The sequence below is a fragment of the Rhincodon typus genome, chromosome 1 (genome assembly GCF_021869965.1).
Source record: "Rhincodon typus isolate 14 chromosome 1, sRhiTyp1.1, whole genome shotgun sequence".
Classification (NCBI taxonomy): Eukaryota; Metazoa; Chordata; class Chondrichthyes; order Orectolobiformes; family Rhincodontidae; genus Rhincodon; species Rhincodon typus.
The window spans coordinates 72,311,617-72,331,805 of NC_063332.1; the positions used below are offsets into that span (position 1 = coordinate 72,311,617).

At 40.6% G+C, this 20,189-nt stretch overlaps 1 protein-coding gene across 1 annotated transcript in view; it reads right to left on the reverse strand.

Annotated features, from left to right (window-relative positions):
• LOC109929479 (tumor suppressor candidate 3) overlaps window positions 1-20,189 on the reverse strand; it is a 298,117-nt gene that overhangs the window by 58,491 nt on the left and 219,437 nt on the right. The window contains exon 7 of the mRNA XM_048598586.1: window positions 2,625-2,688. Within this exon, the coding sequence (XP_048454543.1) occupies window positions 2,625-2,688 (64 nt within the window). The remainder of the gene's footprint in view (window positions 1-2,624; window positions 2,689-20,189) is intronic.

The following is a 20,189-nucleotide window of genomic DNA, read 5'->3' on the forward strand; positions in this document are numbered from 1 at the left end:
TTCTGAAGAAGGGTCTAGGCCCGAAACGTCAGCTTTCCTGCTCCTCTGATGCTGCTTGGCCTGCTGTGTTCATCCAGCTCTACACCTTATTATCTTCTATCCACACCAGTATGTTATTCACTGCACCAGAAATTTATTTTCTGGAATAGCCTTTGATACGGCATTTTATCATAACGCCTTCTGTAAGTTCACTAGCTACCCTACATTCTCATCAAATGTTACTTTTGACAGAACTCTAACAGGTTGTTTAAGCATGATTTCCCCTATAGAACACCACACTGACTGTGGCTGATTACCTTAAGTGGCCTCTTTTTGCCACTTTAATAATAGTTTCTAACATTTTCTTTTAGAGAGATAAAGTTAACTGGCCCATAATTTCTCCTTTTTTCTGTCTTCCTCCAGTTTTAATAGACAAGTTACATTTTGCTGTCATCCAATCAAAAGGGTCCAAAAACAAAAACTGGGAGTTTTGAAAAATTTAAACCAATGCGCTAAATTTTTCAAGAGGCAAATTGTCTCCAGAGTGACAACTGATGCAAATACCTGTTCAATTCATCCACCATCTTTTTTATTTTACATTACTAACTTTCTACAATCACTTTCAAAGGATCAATGCTCGCTTTGTTAACTCTTTCCTTACATATATATTTATTGAAGCTCTCACCATCTGTTTTTATACTTCTGGCTAGTTCCCCCTCACTGATTTTTTCCCTCCTTAATGATATTTTGGTTGTTTGTTGTTTTTTTTTAAAGGCATTCAGTAGAATTATCTCATCTATAACCTGTGTTTACACAATTATACGTATTTTTTGTAAATTTGATACTAACTTTAATCTTACTCATTAATCATTGATGGTGGGTCCACACCATTTTTTTCTTATGTATTCAGTTTGTACCTATTCTGTGTATACTGAAATATTCTGAAGTTTCTTAAATATCTGTTGCTCTATCTCCATTGTCCTGTCCTTTAGCATAATTTGCCAACTTACTTTAGCTAGCTTTGCTTTCATGCAATCATAACTGCCCTTTGTTTTTTTTTTACAAAGGTCTCTGAACCATTCTCTCTCCATTAAACAGATGTAAAATTCAATCGCATTATGGTCATTGCTAACGCAGGCATATTCGCCATGAGATCATTATTTGATCATATATTGTTTCACAATACCAGATGTAATAGAGCTTGTTTTCTGGTTGGTTCCAGAAGATGGTTCCAGAAATGACTTCACTTGATGAAGAAGCAGCGCTCTGAAAGCTTGTGATTTTTAAATAAACCTGTTGACTTCTGACAATATTCAGAAACAACATACTTTTACAAAACAGAGAATTGCAGATGATGGAGATCTGAAACAAGTACAGAAATTGCATCTAAGGAGAAAGCAGAGTTAACATTTCAAGTCCAGTGACTCTCCCTCAAAACAACATACTTTTGCCAGGTTTCTTTCATAAACTCAAAAATAACTTGCTCATTATAAACAAAATTTGTTCTTTAAACAAGTAGAACAACTGGTTAACAACTAAGCTATATTATGCAATTAAACTAGATCCCCTTAAACCTAAACAAACACATTCACACAACAAACAGGAAAATATAGTTTTACAAAGAAGGTATGGTGCTTTTTCTTGAAGAAAACAAAAGCAAAATGGAGATGGGATATGTTTCAGGCCAAGGCTATGAACTCAAAGGTTAAAACAACTTCCCTCAGTAACCTACTTTCTATTCAAGGAGATTGAAATGTTGACAGCCATACAGTGATGTAAAATCTTCAAATCAGATTCAATTTAGACCTAAAGTCAGTTAGGCTTAGGCTTCTGAAAAGAAGTTACAGTTCAGCTTTCAGGGTTTTTGAGCTAATCAGAGATACAGATATTTGGAACCTTTCTCAGTCACTGAGAGAGATCTGTTCATCTTGTCAGTTGTAAGATTTCTTCTTACTGTTTTAAAGACAGTCTTGCAAATGGCATGCTTTGGAAATATTCAATTTTCAAGAGAAAAATAAAGTGAATATTTAATATATCAGTTGCTGAAAAATGTTATATTATTTATTAACATAAATAACTGAAAATACAACCACCTGGAGTTGGATTTTCTTTAGATTCCAAACAATGTCATTTCTATTATACAATTGTTAAAAAATTGACACTCCATCAGTTTGCTTAACTTTTCTTATTAATAACGGTAGCATTTCACTCAAAATATAGTCAAATCTAGTTGAGTTCAGGACCAACTGATTTATGTCTCCATGTTGAGCCAAAAGGCAAGAAACCTGAATGTATAAAATGACAGAACAAGTGTGTTCAGACTGTAAATGGGCTTCCACTGGAACAGAAGACAATGGCTCAATACGAATTTAGTGTAAACTGAGGTGTACTTTCTGTATTAGGTCACATAGAATCTGCTGCATGTATTGTCCAAGTTTAGCAGAGGTTAAAATTAACTAACAATAAGCATTAATTCAGACTATCATCAATCATTCACGATAGATTTTTTTTATTTTTGTCAAATTGTTTTCTAGTCCTGTTTATATATACGTTTCAAAGTTTATAATTTTTAATATAATTTCTCTGCAAAATACACATGCTTTATAGTTACCTTGTCACTTCATGACAGATATTTCAAAGGATACTGAGGAGAAGTATTATGTGGGACTCCGCAACAAATTGAGCTTGGCTGCTCCCATGGATATAACTCTGCAGAAATAATGAATTCAAATATCATTAAAATGAGATAAAATTTTCTATGAAAATCAATAACAAAGCTTGTATCTACTTTGATTCTTCTAAAATATAATTTATATCTTTGAACTTAAATAGTTTACATCATGGATATGGATCATCTAAATATGTATCAATATAAATGACCAAATTTTCATGGGAATGTTTTCAATGCAATTAATTAGGAATTAATTGGGATCTATGATTCCTACAGCATTGTGAACTCTTGCAGTAGAGACGGAGGTTCAAATTCTCAACTTGACAACATTTGGACCCTGCTTATCCAAACATGGAAGAGTTCAGTGGTTCCAGCATGGATTCATGTATCAGTAATCACAGGAGAAAGCAATGCTTCACCAAAGCACCTTCTGTCAAATGCGGTGAAGCAACATTTATGGCAATTGTGCGCAGTTTTGTCATTGAAAAGGGAAGTACCTATCTTATGCTTAACAGAAAGTGGAAAACATTAATTAGAACACAACCACAGATTAAAATGACTAGAACATTTATAGGTGTGAAATAATAGCTTTTAAAAGTATGTAAAATTAATTTTCATTGAAACAAAATTAAATTAGATGCACATTCAAACAAATAAAACTTAGAATAATGAGTTTAGTTCTTAAAGAAATTATTTTATTTACAAACTCTCCTACTGACATTTGTATAAAAATTTCTTCACAATAAGGGCCAGATTATCCCATTGGTACTGGGAGTTGGGAGATACACTAATCCATGATTCATGCTTGAGTAGAATGTGGTGGGAGGCAGGATTTTCACAGGGCCAGCGTCTTAATTACTTCGACACAGGTGAGTCTCCCAATCAGAAGCCAGGTTGGGGGAGCAAGATGCAGGTAGGACAATAAGGAAGTGGAAAATACGCTGATCCAAATTGGCAGCCATTGGTGTGAGTGCAGCTTATGAATATTTTTTTATTAAAAAGGAGCATCATGGTCAAAGAAAATTGGGAACCAGGACACAGGATTGGTCAATTAGGCATTGTCATTAAAATCTCATTGCTGCTTAGTAGATTTTTTTTTATTTTTGTCAAATTTTCACTGTTGGGTTCCTTCAAGCCTGAAATGGTCTACTGTGCATTAGGATTATGGACAGACTTAGGTAGACTGCGGTTGTTTTCCTTATGGCAGAGAAGGCTGAGAGGGGATTTGATTGGAGTGTACAAAATTCTGAGGGGCATTACCAAGGTAGGTAGAGAGAAATATTTCATCTTAGTACATGGGTCAATAAATAGAGGGCACAGTTTTAAAGTAAGGAACAAGAGGTTTAGAAGGGATTCGAGGAAAGCACTTTTCACTCAGGGGGCTATGGGTATCTGGAACTCACTGCCTTAAAGGGTAGTAGAGGCAGGAACACTTGAGACGTTGAAGAAGTATTTAAATGAACATTTGAAAGGTCATGGCTTTGAAGGCTACAGGCCAAGTGCTGGAAAATGGTATTGAAATAGATGAATGTTTGATGAACAACACAGACGTGATTGGCCGAAGGCTTCTTTCCATTCTTAAAAATGCTATGGCTCTCACCAGGAAAACCACATCACTTGAGCAAACAAATAAAAAGTTAGATATGTAATTTTTCTTAGAACGAACTCCAATGTCCAGAGATTCTTGAAAACAAACAGCAAAGGCAGCAGCTGTACAGGTTACTGCTCGGTCAGACAGCAGTGTAGGCTACTTTCTCCGTTTGAATCACAGCCCATCTGGTCACTGCCCTTTGTCTGTCTTCCTCCTTTTTAAAGTGCCATTGCTTTGACTTTTTTCCCCCAAAGTTCCAAAACAATGTAACGGCTTATAAAACAGTAATTACTGCTCCTAGTATTCAAGGACATCAGCTCCAACACTGAAAATACCTCAAAAAAGGAGCAGTGGTTATAGCCAAATCTTTTTCTCATCCTCCATCTTGGATTACCCAGAATCCTAAGTGATGGGGACAGAGAAAAGAGTTGAAAACGTTTTTTACTTGGAGAAAAATATGCAGTAGATTCCCTTGGGGTCAATTTAGGACCATAGCTTTTTTAGATATATGTAAATGACCTGCACTTGGCGAAAGAAAATATGATTTCAGATACTAGAAAGCTTGGTGATATAGCAAACATTGCCAGTTATGTCCTAAAAAAAATCTGTCGTTAAGGTATATTTTGTGACATTATCATTAGTTTTAAGTAGCACGTGGTTTGTTTCATAATAACTCTGTAATTGCAAAGAAGTTAGTTTTTTTAGAAAGTAATCTATTTTAACTTGTACTAAGACATCTGTGATTTAGTGGATATGATTACTGTATAAAAGACTACTGTCATGGACCAGCAAATTCAAATACAGGAAATCGATTGCTCGACAAAGTCACTATCATGCTTGCCTTACTCCATTACTATTGGATTATCAAGTTGAAGGACTAAATTCCACAGAAATATAAAAGCCAAAAATCTGTAGATGCTGGAAATCTGAAGTAAAAACAGACAATGCTGGAAATGCTCATTCAGACAGTATTTGTGGAAAGAAGGAGAGGTTGGCCACATTGACCCTCCATTAACAGTCATCATGACAAAATTCTAACTCTGTTTCACTCCATAAATGCTGTGTGACCTGCTCAGTGTTTCCAATATTTTCTGTTTTTATTTTAGGCATTTTGGTAGTTCTTACAAGGAATGAGAGTTGGCCACTTAAACAATCAAAGTCTTATTTCATGTGTAGCATATGTCCAGTAGATTCTGATAGTACTTTTGGAAAACTATACACTAAAGCTGTGTAATCTCCAAAGCTAACAAAGAACCATTGAAATATTGAAAGAATGACCATCCCAATTAAAAAAACATACCTGATTATATTTCTTCACACAGATTCAGTGAAAGATACTGACAATGAGAAGCTCTTCCAATCAGGCTGGCATTTCTACAAATTTCTTTGGATTTTCTTTTTAACTGCACAGCAACACCAGTACAGGCCCCCCAACCACCTATTTGAGCCTACCATAAACATTGTGAAGTGGGATTGTTCCTGAATAATTCATCAGATCACTAAAAGATAATGATGGAGTTTGCAACATACAGGATCCATACGGAAAGAATTAAGAAGTTAAAAGGGAAATTATGGCTCTTGCTGTGGTTTACAAATTACCAAACACCGAAGGTAGGAAAGGTAGATCGACAGACTCTCAGGGACATGTTCAAATACATAAGGCAATGATACTCAATTAATTCTTAATAATACGGGACAGTTTTAATTGTCCCAAAATATACTGTAGCTTAAAGTGGGAAAACATTTAATAATGCAACCAAGATTACAGGTCATGAAAGCAATATTGCCTAATATGCTTCTGGAAATTAAATAACATCATTGGCTGGTAGAGAGTAAGAGAACAGTCACAGAATAGTGACCACAAAGTTACTGAAGAGATAAAGGTAGGGTTGCTGGATTGCAAAATGTGAAAATTCATTCAGTGGACTAAAAAATTATGTGTATCAACAAACCTTGGCAGAAAAATTAACAAACAGGTCAATCATGGGAGGTACATTACATTTAGAAGTTTGTCAATAAACAGACACTGAAACTAAACTAACACTTAGATTAGATACTTACATCAACTATACTAAAAAAAATCTTGAACATTAGGATATGGTCTTCTCATTTGTGCAGTGTTCGGGAACAGGAAGTAGTGACAGTGAGGCAGGTAAGGGGAATCGGAGGGTCAGAGTATTGGCCTCTGCAATTGTTTAAGGTTCTCTCAACCTATTTGTGTAAAAGGAGGTCTGCGGAGTGGGTGAGCAAATTGACTACTGCACTGTGTTCCAGGAAGCCATTCAAACAGGGGAGCAACAAGGAATGTGGTAGTAGTGATAACATTGTGAGGCAGATTAGCACTGTTCTTAACGCCAAAAAGAGTTCAGATAGCTGTGTTGCCTGCTCAGTGCCAGGATTCCAGACATCTGCTCAGGGCTGGAGAGGAACACACTGTAGGAGGGGCAGGATCCAGTGGTTGTGGTCAATGTAGGTATTAATGACTTAGGTAGAATTAGGAAGGAAGTTCTGCATGGAGATTATGAGGATATAGGCACTAAACTAAAAAGAATCTCGAAGTTATAAATGCTGGATTATTACCTAAACTGCAAGCAAGTTGGCATAGGGTGCATAAAATTGAGAGTGGGCCTATGACAAGTATCTCAAACTTACAAAAAAAAAGCAATATATCAATATGAAAGCTGAAGCGAACTGGAACGCAAAGCTTGGGGATAGATACAGACACAGACAGATAGAGGCACAGTGGCAGACAGTTAAGGGGACATTTCAGAATGTTCAGAATAAGATTATTCCTTCTGTAAAGAAACATTCTGAAAGAAGGACTATGTCTGTGGTTGACTAAAGAAGTTAGGGAAAGCATCGAACTTAAAGAAAAAGCATAACTTTGAAAGATGAGAGGCAGGTCAGATGAACGGACAGAATGTAAAGAACAGCACAGAATGACTGTAAGATTAATTGGGAGGAATAAATTAGCATATGACAGGAGGCTTGCAAGAAATGTTAAAAAAAAGCAAGAATCTCTCCAGATATTTCTAAAGGAAAAGAATAAGTGAGGGTTGGTCTTCTAGAAAGTGAGAATGGGAGTTTTTGTAGATAATAAGGAAATGGTGGTTGAAATGAATAAATAGTTTGCTGCTGTCTTCACTATAGAGGAAACAAAAATCGTTCCAGTAATAGCTGTAATACAGGAGATTGAAGGGAGGGAGGAATTCTAGTGAAATTTCAATCATGAGGGAAATGGTGTTAGGCAAAAGGATGGAGCTGAGGGCTATCAAGAATTTGAGTCCAGATGGAGTTCATCCTAAGGTCTTAAAAGAGGTTGCTAATGAGATAGTGGATGTTAGTTTTCCAAACTTCACTAGATTCAGAACCAAAAGAACTACGGATACTGAAAATCCGAAACAAAAACAGAAATTGCTGGCAAAAGTCAGCAGGTCCAGTAGCATCCATGGAAAGAAATCAGAGTTAACGTTTCAGGTCCAGTGACCCTTCTTCAAAACAAGTAACTAAGATTCTTTTCTGAAGAAGGGTCACTGAATGAGAGACGTCAACTCTGATTTATCTCCACAGATACTGCCAGATCTGCTGACTTCTTCCAACGATTTCTGTTTCCTTTCACTAGATTCAGGGAAGGTTCCATCAGGATGAAAAGTAGCAAACAAAATTAGTCCTATTCAAGAAGGGAGAAGGGCAGATAACAGGAACCTATAGGCCTGTTAGCTTGATGTCTGTCATGGGGAAGGTGTTGGAATTGATCATTAAAGAATACTGTGCACTTAGGAAAAACTAAAGATATGAACATACAAACATATGAAATTGGACATCTGGTCCCTTGAGTTTGTTCCACCATTCCATAAGCTCATGGTTGATCCAATTGTGTTCCGAATTCCGTATGGAGGGGGTGGCGGTGCAGAAGTCATTGATCGCTCAGCTCAGGATTCATGGTGGAGGTGGCAGAATGAAGATGGACTCTTTCAGCTTGATCTTTTTATTCTTAAAATATTTGAATGGCACTGAATTGTGGTGACAGTTCAAGCTTTTCACTGTATTCTACTGCGTTGTTATTGGTAGAGTACAAGTGACAATAAATCATCATTCACTCATTCCTTAATCCCCTACTATCAACATCTTGGGCGTTACCATTGACCAGAAACTCAACTGGACTACCATATGAGATAGCAAGAACTGCAGATGCTGGGGTCAGAGGCCACACAGTGCAGAGCTGGAGGAACAGAGCAGACCAGAGGAGCAGGGAAGTCGCGTTTTGGGTTGGGGCCCTTCTTCAGAAATGGGCACGGGGAAGGGAGCTCAGAAATATATAGAGAGAGGAGAGGTGGGACTGGGGAAGGTAGGTGTGATGGTGATAGGTGAGTGCAGGGTAGGCAGTGGTCAGGATTGGTCAGTAAGGCGGGAGGAGCAGATAGGTGGGAGGAGAGATGGACAGGTTGTGTCAGGTCAAGGAGGTGGGGATCAGAGAGATGGTTAGTCATGGGATGAGGATGGGGGTGCGAAGATTTTAAAACTAGTGAAATCCATGTTTAGGCCATCGGGCTGTAGGGTCCCAAGGTGGAATATGAGGTGCTGATCCTCCAGTTTGCAGGTGATGTCATTGTGATACTGGAGGAGGCCCAGGATGGACATGTCACTTAGGAAGTGGTTCAGGGAGTTAAAATGTTCATGATCAGAAGCTGTTGTCGTTTGTCGCGTACAGTGTGCAAATGCTCTACAGAACGGTCTCCGAGTCTCCACTTGGTCTCACCGATGTACAGGAGGCCACATCGAGAGCAGCGGATGCAATAGACCAAGTTGGCAGATGTGCAGGTGAATTCCTCTAATGTGGAAGGTTTATTTTGTGCCTTGAATGGTGGTGAAGGGAGGATGTGTAGGGGCAGGTGTAGCACTTCCTACAGTTGCAGGGAAAGGCGCCGGGGTCGGTGGGGTTAGTGGGAAGTGTGGAGCAGATGAGGGAGTCACAGACGGCGCGGTCCCTACAAAAGGCAGATGGGGTAGGGTCGGATTATAGGTGGTGGAAGTGTCGGAGAATGATAGGTTGGATGCGGAGGTTGGTGGGATGATATGTGAGGACAAGGGGGATTCTGTCTTTGTTTTTGTTGTGGGTAGGGGATTTGAGGGCAAAAGTGCGAGAAACGCAAGAGATGCGGTTGAGGGTATTGTCGATTACTGGATGGGGTGAGTTACGGTCCTCGAAATAGGAGGAAATCTGGGATGTGTGGGAGTGGAACGCCCCATCTTGTAGCAGACTCAGCGGAGGCAGAGGAATTGGGATTAGGGGATCACGTTCTTGTAGAAAAGTGGGTGAGAGGAGGTGTAGTCCAGGTAGCTGTGGGAGTAGGTGTCTTGAAATAGATGTCAATTTCGAGGTGGTCACCAGAGATGGAGACAGAGAGGTCCAGGAAGGAGAGAGAGGTATCGGCGACGGTCCAGGTGAACTTGAGGTTGGGGTGAAAGGTGTTAGTAAAGTTGATGAACTGTTCAAGCTCCTTGTGGGAACACGAGGCAGCACCGATACAGTCATCAATGTAGTGGAGGAAGGGGTGGGGAATAGTGCAGTGTAGCAGCGGAAGAGGGGCTGTTCCATGTATCCTACAAAGAGGCAGGCATTGCTTGGGCTTGTGCGGGTGCCCAAGCCCACTCCTTTAGTCTGTGGGAAGTGGGAGGACTTAAAGGAGAAATTGTTAAGAGTAAGGACAAGTTCTGATGAGGGTGTCGTTGGAGGGAGACTGGTTGGGCCTGTGGGAGAGGAAGAAGCGGAGGGCTTTTAGGACATCTGTGTGGGGGATACAAGTGTACAGGGACTGGATGTCCTTAGTGAAGATGAGATATTGGGGGCCAGGGAATTGGAAGTCTTGGAGGAGGTGGAGGGTGTGGGTGATATCCCAGACATAGGTGGAGAGTTCCTGGATGGGGGAGGGAGGTAAGAAAAGAGAGTAAAGGTAAGCGGAGATAAGTTCAGTGGGGCAGGAGCAGGCAGAGACAATGGGTTGGCTGGGGCAGTCAGATTTGTGGATTTTGAAAAGGAGATAGAAATGGGTGGTGCGGGGTTGGGGAACGGTGAGGTTGGAAGCTGTGGGTGGGATGTCACCTGAAATGATGAGATGATAAATGGTTTGAGAGATAATCGTTCGGTGGTCAGGGGTGGGGTCATCATCAAGAGGGCGGTAGGAGGAGGTGTCAGAGTGTTGGCGCCTGGCCTCTGTGATGTAAAGGTCAGTGCGCCATACCACAACTGTGCCTCCCTTTTCTGCGGGTTTGATGGTGAGGTTAGCGTTGGAGCAGAGGGCTGCATGTTCCGTGGGGGGGGAGGATGGAGTGAGTGAGAGGGGTGGAGAGGTTGAGGTGATCAATGTCGCGACGGCAGTTGGAGATGAAGAGGTCGAGGGAGGGTAGGAGGCCTTTGTGTGGTGTCCAGGAGGATGGGGTGTGTTGGAGGCGGCAGAAGGGGTCTATAGAGCGTGGGTTAGACACCCGGTTAAAAAAATAGGCGCAGAGGCGGAGGCGGTGGAAAAAGTGTTCAATGTCCAAACGTGAACCGAATTCATTGATGTGTGGGCGGAAGGGAATGAAGGTGAGTCCTTTGCTGAGAACTGACCGTTCGTCCTCAGTGAGGGCGAGATCTGTGGAGATGATGTAGACCCAGTAGGGCTTGGGCGTAGAACTGGTAGTAGAGTTGGAGTTGGGCGTCAGGGTAGAGTTAGTGTCATCGCCAGGGTCAGTGTTGGCGGCAGGAGCAGTGACGTCGGCGCAGTGGTGTCGTCATTGGCGGCGACGGGAGCAGTGGTGTTGGCGCTGCAGCGTAAGTGACATCGTCATCCTTGATGTTGGCAGCGGGAACAGCATTGGCGGCATCAGCGATGGAAGCAGCAGTGTAAGTGGAGGCAGCAGCAGAAGTGAGGTGAACGGCAATGGCGGATATGGCATCAACAGGAGAGGCGATGGTGACCACATGGTTAATGGCACCAGATACATTGAGGGAGAGGTCCTGGATAGGGTTGAGGACTTGGGGGGGGTGGAAGAGGCCTGTGTTTGGTGGTAGGCACAGGTGAGTTTAGTGTACTTATGGTTTTTAATGTCAGATAGGGTGGAGAAACAACGTTGGTTGAGGTTGTGGATCCTGTGCAGAATGAAAAACAGAAGAGGTTCTTTGTAGGTCTGGGAGAGGAAGGGTCTGAGCTGGGGTAGGGTTGATTGTAGTGCCAGAAGATGCTGGCGTATTGCTGAGAGTGTGTGCTTGAGGATCCGTAGAGAAAACTGTTTTTGGAGGCTCTGGATGTTTTGTATATAGAGGTTGTCACGGTTAGGGCCAAATTGGGATGGCCTGAATGTAGTCTAGAGTCCACTGGGGATGATCTGGTTCCGTAGGCAGGTACTGAGAAAGGAGATGTGGCTGTAGCACCTTGTTTGCTTGAGTATGTGGTCGAAGAGTTTCAGGGCCGAAGAGATTACCAGAGGGTTGCAGTGGGAGAGAGATCCACTGAGGTCTTTCCGGAGGGAGGAGGACAACTTCTTCAAGGTGGGCATCCTTGGAAGAGGCTTCGTAGTGGGGTTACAACTCACTCAGAAATAGCAAGAACTGCAGATACTGGAGTCAGGAATAACATAGTATGGAGCTGGAGAAGCACAGCAGGCCAGGCAGCATCAGAGAAGCAGGAAAGTTGATGTTTCGGGTCTGGACCCTTTTTCAGGAATGGTCGGGGGAAGGGAGCTCAGAAATAAATGGAGAGGAGGGGTGGGGTTGGGGAAGGTAGGTGGAATGGTGATCGGTGATCATTATAATTACTGTGGTTACTGTGGCGGGTCAGAGGCTAGGAATATTGTGGTGAGTAACTGACCCCCTAACTCCCCAAAACCTGTCCATCATTTACAAGGCATGAGTCAGAAGTTTAACGGAGCACCCCTGACCAGCCTGGAAGAGTACGGACGGAACAACACTTGAGAAGCTTGACGCCCTCCATGAAAAGCAGTCAGCTTGACTGACATCCACAGCAGCATGCACCATCAACAAGGTGCATTGCAGAAATTCGTCAAAGATCTTCCAAACGCACAAAAACCAGCATATATGAGGACAGGGGCAGCAGATACATGGGAACACCACCACCTTAAAGCTCCCTTAATGCCACTCACCATCCTGACTTGGACGTTTAAAGCTGTTCCTTCACTGTCACTGGGTCAAATCCTGAGATTCCCTCCCTAACAACATTGTGAGTCTACCTACAGCATAAGGATGTCAGCAGTTCAAGGCGGTAGCTCATCAACTTCTCAAGGGCAACTAGCATGGGCATACAACATGGAAACAGGCCCTTCAGTTCCATTTGTTTATGTTTGGTCAATATCTCTCTAATCTTTTTCTATCCGTGTACCTGTCCAATTATCTTTTCAGTGTTGTAATTCTACCACTGCCTCTGGCAGCTTGTTCCATATACGCACACACTGTGTTAGTAGGTTGTCCCTCTCACTTTAAACCCATGCCCTCTAGTTTTGGACTCCTCCACACTGGAGAAAGAACCTTGGTTATTCACCTTATTGATTTCCTTCATAATTTTATAAATCTGTGTAAGTTCACCCCTCAGCCTCTTGCGCTCCATGGAAAAAAGTCTCAGCCTATCCAGCCTCTCCTTTTCACTTAAACCTTCCAGTCTCAGTGACATCCTTGTAGATCTTTTTTGCACCCTTTCCAGTTTAATAACATCCTTATTATAGCAGGGCAACAAGAATAGTACACAGTACTCCAAATGTGGCCTTACCAATGTCATGTTCAGCCATAAAATGATGTCCTAACTCCTGTACTCATTGCGCTGGGTGATGAATGCTGGCCCAGCCAGCAGTGCTTACTTCCCCAAGCGAATTTATTTTTTTAAAAAAGCTTAATCTATCTGCATCTGTCTGGAGAGTTAAAGAACTAACAGGAGGTGGAGGTCCAACAAATATCCGCACCATCAACAATAGGGGAGCCCAGCACATCAGTACTGTCATGTATTTGACTGAACTACTTGTATTCATCTTCATGCCAGAAGGGCTGAGTGAACAATCCATCATGCCCTGAGGATCACAGATCTCAGTCTTCAATCACTGAATTCATTGCAGATGGTATCAAGAAAAACCTGAAGGCACTGGATACTGCAAACATTCAAGCAATAGTACTGCAAATTTGTGCTTCTTGCTGTACCCCTGGCCAAGCTGTTCTACTACAACTACATGAATGACAATATGGAAATTTGCTAAGATATTTCCTGTGGCAAAAAGCAGGACAAATCCAACCTGTCCAAGTACCACCCTATCAGTCTACTCTTGATCATTAGCAATGTGATGGAAAGTACAACAGTGTTATCAGTTGCACATGTAAAGAAATAATCTGCTCCTTGATGCTCAGGTTGGATTCTGCCTAGGCCATTCGACCCCTAACCTCATAACAGCCTTGATCCAAGCATGGATAAAAGTGCTAAATTCCAGACATGAAGTAAGGGCTGCTGCAAAAATATCAAGGTAGCATTTGACCGAGTATGGCATCAAGGACTACTAGCAAATCTGAAAGCATTATCCAGGATAAAATGGCTCACATTTGGTGGGAAGATGGTGACATCTCATTCACCATCTTCAACCCCTTCACCATCAACACACACTATCAGTACTATGCAGGATTTACACCATGCACTGCAGTAACTCACCAAGGCTCCTCTAACAGGACACAAAGGATAGTGGTGGAAAACTCTTTGAGTGACTGGAGGCCAGTGTTCAAAGATGTACCACAAGGATCAGTATTGAGACCTTAATTGTTTGTTATGTACATAAATGATACAGATGGAAAAATAGCGGTAATATTAAGCACGTTTGCACATGACACCAAGATTGGAACTTGCTGTTGAAGGGCTTAAAGAAAAAGAGGCATTTTGGATTTTAGGGACAAACGGTAATTTAGGCTGGTATAAACAACTGAATGCACAGATCCCAATGGTGGATGAATGAAAAAAAAACAAAATGTGACACAAAATAAACTGCTTCGGAGGACAAGTACCACGATAAATAAAGTCAGTGACTTATTCACCTGAAATAAGCCAAAGAGAGGAGATTATAGCAGGCAGTGGAGCATCAGGAGACAATGTCAGTTTTGTATCTAATCTTTACTGGCTACTTATGTAATTTATTTGAAACTCGAGTAAAATCTACACCGCACAATTAGACTTGGAGAACACATCAAGAGTAAGGCAAGACCTTTCAACAGTAAATGAGTCTTATGATCTTTAGGTTGTTATTTTAGACAGAGTAAAAGTTTTGCGTATAGACAGCTGTTAGAATTATGAAGAGAAAGCTTTCACATAAAATAGTCAAATTAGATAAGAACAATTGTTTAATTTGAATTTTTTGTTTTCTATGCTCTCAATTGACAAATTCCCAAATTTGGCATGAAGCTATGCAAATGTAGAATGTCTGCATTGAGCTGTATGATCTCAAGCCGGGTGTGCTATAATTACAGGGTCTCCAGGCACAGGACAGAAATAAACTAGTAAATCAGGATTCTCATTAATGTTGACACCCAGTAACTTCCGCTGCAAAGGATACATGAGCAGATATTTAGTGATGAAAAAATGAAATCTGACTGTGATAGCACCCACTGTCAAAGAACTCCTGATTGGGAATGACACTAGAGGACTGCCAGTGCTTTAAAAATATCTCTGAGGGTAATCTTTAGAAGGGGTGAAGAACTAAAAGAGTGAAAGCAAAACGTCCTGCACTTGTCAGTGAAGGTGTAGGCATAAATACGTTGGATGAAGTCAATATTTTTATAGTCACTGCTATAGGCTATGCAAGACAATGAGTTTCCATTGTAGAAAATGTTGGCTTAATTTCAGAATTTATATGATCCATAATAACAACTCAGTAACATATTGGAGTGTTGAATCATTTAATGTTTGATCTATTTCAGTTGCAATGTACACGCTAAGTGTGTTATTGGAGGATAAATTATTTTAATGTAAGGTGCATGCTACAGAAAGATCATCAAAATAATTGAAAACTTCTGAGTCTAGTTTGAAAACTACGATCTGTGAATTTATCCTCTGAATGTGTTGGGAATTGCAGGATAAATAAAGATTCTTGATTTATCCATTTGGACAAAGAAGCTCTGTTGTCCAAGCTCCATTTGCTTTGATTTGTATAATTTCTGGTCAAATTAATTTCTTTCACCTATCCACTAATTTCACATTTTCCCTTTCTTTCAAACAAAACCGAATCCATACTTTCATTATCACTTGCCTTGATTTCTCCAATACCATCTTCCCTAGACTCCTCATGTTTACAAACTCTCACCAGCTCTGAATGCTTCAAGTCTGGATCCAGTCACCTCAGTATTTTCCAAATACAATTTGGCACCTAACATTCCACAATGTTGACTTAAATATTCTTATCCTTGCCTTTAATTCCTTCTGTAGGCTTCTTGCATACAACTTCACTTATCATCTCAAGCGTTGTGTTCCCATTTATCATTTATCATCTTCAGAAAATAATTCATTCTTTCTTATGCCACTTGAACCATTCATGGTCATACTTTACTCAGCAAAAAAAAGGCATTTGTATAGCATTATTAACTAAGCAATACATCACAACAGATGTCATAAGAATAATAATCAAACACGATTTAACTTTGAAACGTTGGATTGGATTTTCATCTTGCGGTCTATAAAATTCCAGGATCCACATACCCATCTTGAAACAAGGTGATTTTGGATGCATTATTTAATTTTAGAGGAAGGAGAGGTGCTGTTGAAGGCTGCAGTTGAGACAAACAGTCCAAAATTTGGAAGTAGTCACAGCATTGCCAGTTGTTGAGATTGGTAGTCTGAAAGCTCACCTTGGAGCAGTGGGATCTTTTCCCAGTCATAAAAAATTAAAGTAATGCCCTCTCGCTGTCAATCCCCTGCAATCCCCCACCCTCAAACATACTGTCTCTGTCACAGTCATGTTACCTCATGCCCCCAAGTAGACCCTACGGCCCATCAGGCCCTCATGTCAAAATGCATACCTCCTCTCTCATCCCATACCCTCCCTTCCGTTAAAACCAAGCTAATACTAATCGCCTGTCAGAGTCAGTTGAGTACTCAGACCATACTCAAAGGTTATTGTGAGAAATGAAAGGTTATGGCGTAGGGGGTAGCATATTAGCAAGGATAAAATATTTGCTCATTAAGAGGAAGTAGAGAGTAGGTGTAAAAGCTCTTTTTCAGGTTGGCAAGTTATAATAAATAATATACCACAGGGATCAGTGCTAGGGTCACAGCTATTTATAACTTATTTAAATTACTTAGATGAAGGGATGATAGGTATGACTGTCAATTTTGCTGATGATAAAAGGATAGGTAGGAAAGTAAGTGAGCAGGCTACAAAGAAATTACAAAAAGATATACAGAGGTTAAGTGAGTGGACAAAGATCCCGAAAATGGAATATAATGTGGCAAAATGTAAAACTGAGCATTTTGGCAGGAAAAATAAGAAAAAGTTCTCTAAATGGTGAGAGGTTGCAAAGCTCTGAGATGCAGAGGGATCTAAGTGTTCACATGCATGAATTGCAAAATGTCTGGATGCAGATATAACAAGTAATTTGTAAAACAAATAGAACATTATCATTTATTACAAGGGAAACAGAATACAAAAGTAGAGAGTTATGCCTTAATTATACAAGGCATTGGTGAGACTGCATCTGGCATGCTGACACAGTATTTGTCACCTAACTTAAGGAATGATGTAAATATATCAGAGGCAGCTCAGAGAAGGTTTACTAAAATAATATCTGGATTGAGCAGACTTTCTTATGACAGAGATAGATAGATTCTTGATTGGTAAGGAGATCAAGAGTGATGGAGAGAAGGCAAGGTAATGGGGCTGAGGAACAACAGAATGGTGGAGCAGACTCAATGGGAGAAATAGCTTCATTCTACTCGTATTTCTTATAGTCTTATGCTCTTAAGAGACAATTTGATTGAAATATACAAAATCTTGAGGGATCTTAACAGGGTGGACATGGAAAGGTGGTGTCTTCTTATGGGAGAACCTAGAAATAGCAGTCACTGTTTTAAATAAAAAATCAGGGTTGCCTATTTAAAACAGAGAGTAAGCAATACTGTTACTCTGAGGTTGAGAGAATTTGGAACTCCCTCCCTGAAAATGTAGTGGAAACAGAGTCCTTGTATATTTTTCAGGCAGAAATAGCTAGATTCTTGTAAGTAAGGTGTTATAAGGTTTTAAGGGGTTGGCAGGAAATTGGATTTGAGTTTACAATCAGAAAGGCCATGATTTCGTTCAATGGTCGTGCAGGCTCAAGGGGCAAACTGACCTACTTCTGGCCCTGATTCATGTTTGTATGCACTCAACCAACAAGAGTATGCAAAAATAAGAACATAATCTTGAATGTTAGACTTGATTCAGGAATTGGACAGAAGTTGCCAAAAAAAGTTGGGAATTATACCAACAAACAATTTAAGATTATCTGTTGGTCTTGGAATGTGACTTACTTAGGATTGTTAGAACCTAATATGTTCATGCAGAAGGAAGGAACATATACAGACATTAGGCCTTTGTTGTAGCTAGACAAAAGCCTAGAGACAGCAATTTGTGGTGTATTCTCCAAGACAACGTTGTCGAATCAGACTGGGCTTTTTAAAGAATTGTTCGTGGGATGCGGGCATCGCCGGCTAGCAAGCATTATTACCCATCTCTAGTTGGCCATCAGAAGATGGTGGTGAACTGCCTTCTTGAAGCGGTCCATCGGTTTCATTTCTTAGTTGAGACTTTGTAGCATTTGCCACCGCTGAGTGGCTTGCTAGATCATTTGTGCGTCAACGACATTGCTGTGGGTCTGGAGTCACACGTAGGCCAGACCAGGTGAGGATGACAGATTTCCCTCTCTGAAGGACATTAATTAGCCAGATCAATCAATAATGGTTTCACGGTCATCAGTAGATTCTTAATACCAGATACTTTTGCAATTGAATTCAAATTTCATCATCTGCCATGGTGGGATTTGAATCTGGCTCCCCAGATTATTAATCGAGTTTCTGGTGATAACACCACTAATCCAACACCTCCCCCATACTTGCCAACCAATCAACACCCCTACATGTGCAGTATAAATTGTTGCTCCCTCTGAAATTTGTTATTCTTATGTGTATCCTGATCAGTTGAACCTTTCCCAGAGCCTATGTGAACTTGAAAATTAATTGTGACTCTTTTCATATATTCTGTAAATAGGATCTTAACAAAATGGTTACTTCTTACTTCATTCCATCAGCCACTATACATTCAACTCCTAGCAATAAACAACACATCCACTTTGGATTAATGGATCACAAAACTCATTAGGGGAAACTCAGAAATAATAGAGGGCTTCCAAAAGGTAGTGTTATCAACACAAATGTGAATCCTGGCATTAGGAATTTTATTAATATTGTTGACAGACTAGTCGAGAAATAGGAGAGTGCCAAGGATAGAGTCTTAGAGATTTATTTCACGAAAACAGACCCTTTGGTCCAACTCGTCCAGGCCGACCAGATATCCTAAATTAATCCAGTCCCAATTGCCAGCATTTGGCTCATATCACTCCAAACCCTTCTTATTCATATACCCATCCACATGCCTGTTAAATGTTGTAATTGTACCAGCCTCCACCACCTTCTCTGGCAGCTTATTCCATACATGCACCACCCTCTGTGTGAAAAAGATGTCCCTTGTGTCCCTTTTAAATCTTTCCCCACTCGCCTTAAACCTATGTCTCTAATTTTGGACAACCCTATCCTGAGGAAAAGACCTTGGCTATTTACCCTATCCATGTTGCTCATGATTTTATAAATCTCTACAAGGTCACCCCTCATCCTCCGTCATTCCAGGGAAAGTAGCCCCAGCCAATACAGTCTCTCCCTATATCTCAAGCCTCCAACCCTGGCAACATCCTTGTAAATCTTTTCTGAATACTTTCAAGTTTCACTACATCTTTCCTATTGCAGGGGGATCAGACTTGAATGCAGTGTTCCAAAACTAGCCTAATCAATATCCTATATAGCCGCAACACGACCTCCCAACTCCAATAATCCATGCACTGACTGTTACGTAGGGGATGTCAAGCCCCTCTGATAATTAAAACCCGAGACATCCAGAGAAGCATGCCTCAGTCTGTAATCTGTTAAAGGAAGTGTGGTGCACTAATGCGTATTCATCAGCCATCTCTACAACTCTTCTCGCTGTTTGAACTTTCTGTTCCTCAACATGAGTTCTTATGAAGTGAGTTTTTGAACTCTTCCAGCAGAATCGTCTTTCTAAATTCTCATGTGTCTGTTCTATCTTTAATGCTCTCACCCATGTATTGAAGTTGCTATGTTTAATTCTTTCAAACTTGACATAACTCTGACAAGGTTCCTTCCTTCTATTTCTGAACCATTGTCTATATGCTTCTGGTACCAATTCATAGGCACTCAAAGTAGCCTGTTTTACTTCTTCATATTCTTTTGATACCTTATCTGACAGTGCTGCAAACACCTTACCAGCACTACCTAACAACTTGATCTGAATTAACATTACCCACATGTCCTCCGGCCAGTTCATCTGTTTAGCCAATTTCTGATAGGAAATGAAAAAGGCTTCTACATCTTTTTCAATGAATTTTGGTGACAGTTGGGCAAATTTGTATATATCCGAACCAGGCTGTTGGTTATAATGAGTTTGCTCATCATCACTTCTATCTTGTACTTTTACCTCTGTCATTTGAAGTCTTTTTGTGTGAAGTTCCAACTTCATCTTTTCCAACTCAAACATTTTTTTCTCTTTCTTCTCTCTCAGCTAGGAGGCTTCTTTCCCTTTCTTGCTCTTCTGCTTTTAACCACACTTCAAACTCTCTCTTCCTCCTTACTCTCTCTAACTCCAGTTGTCTCATTTGAAATTTAATTTTTT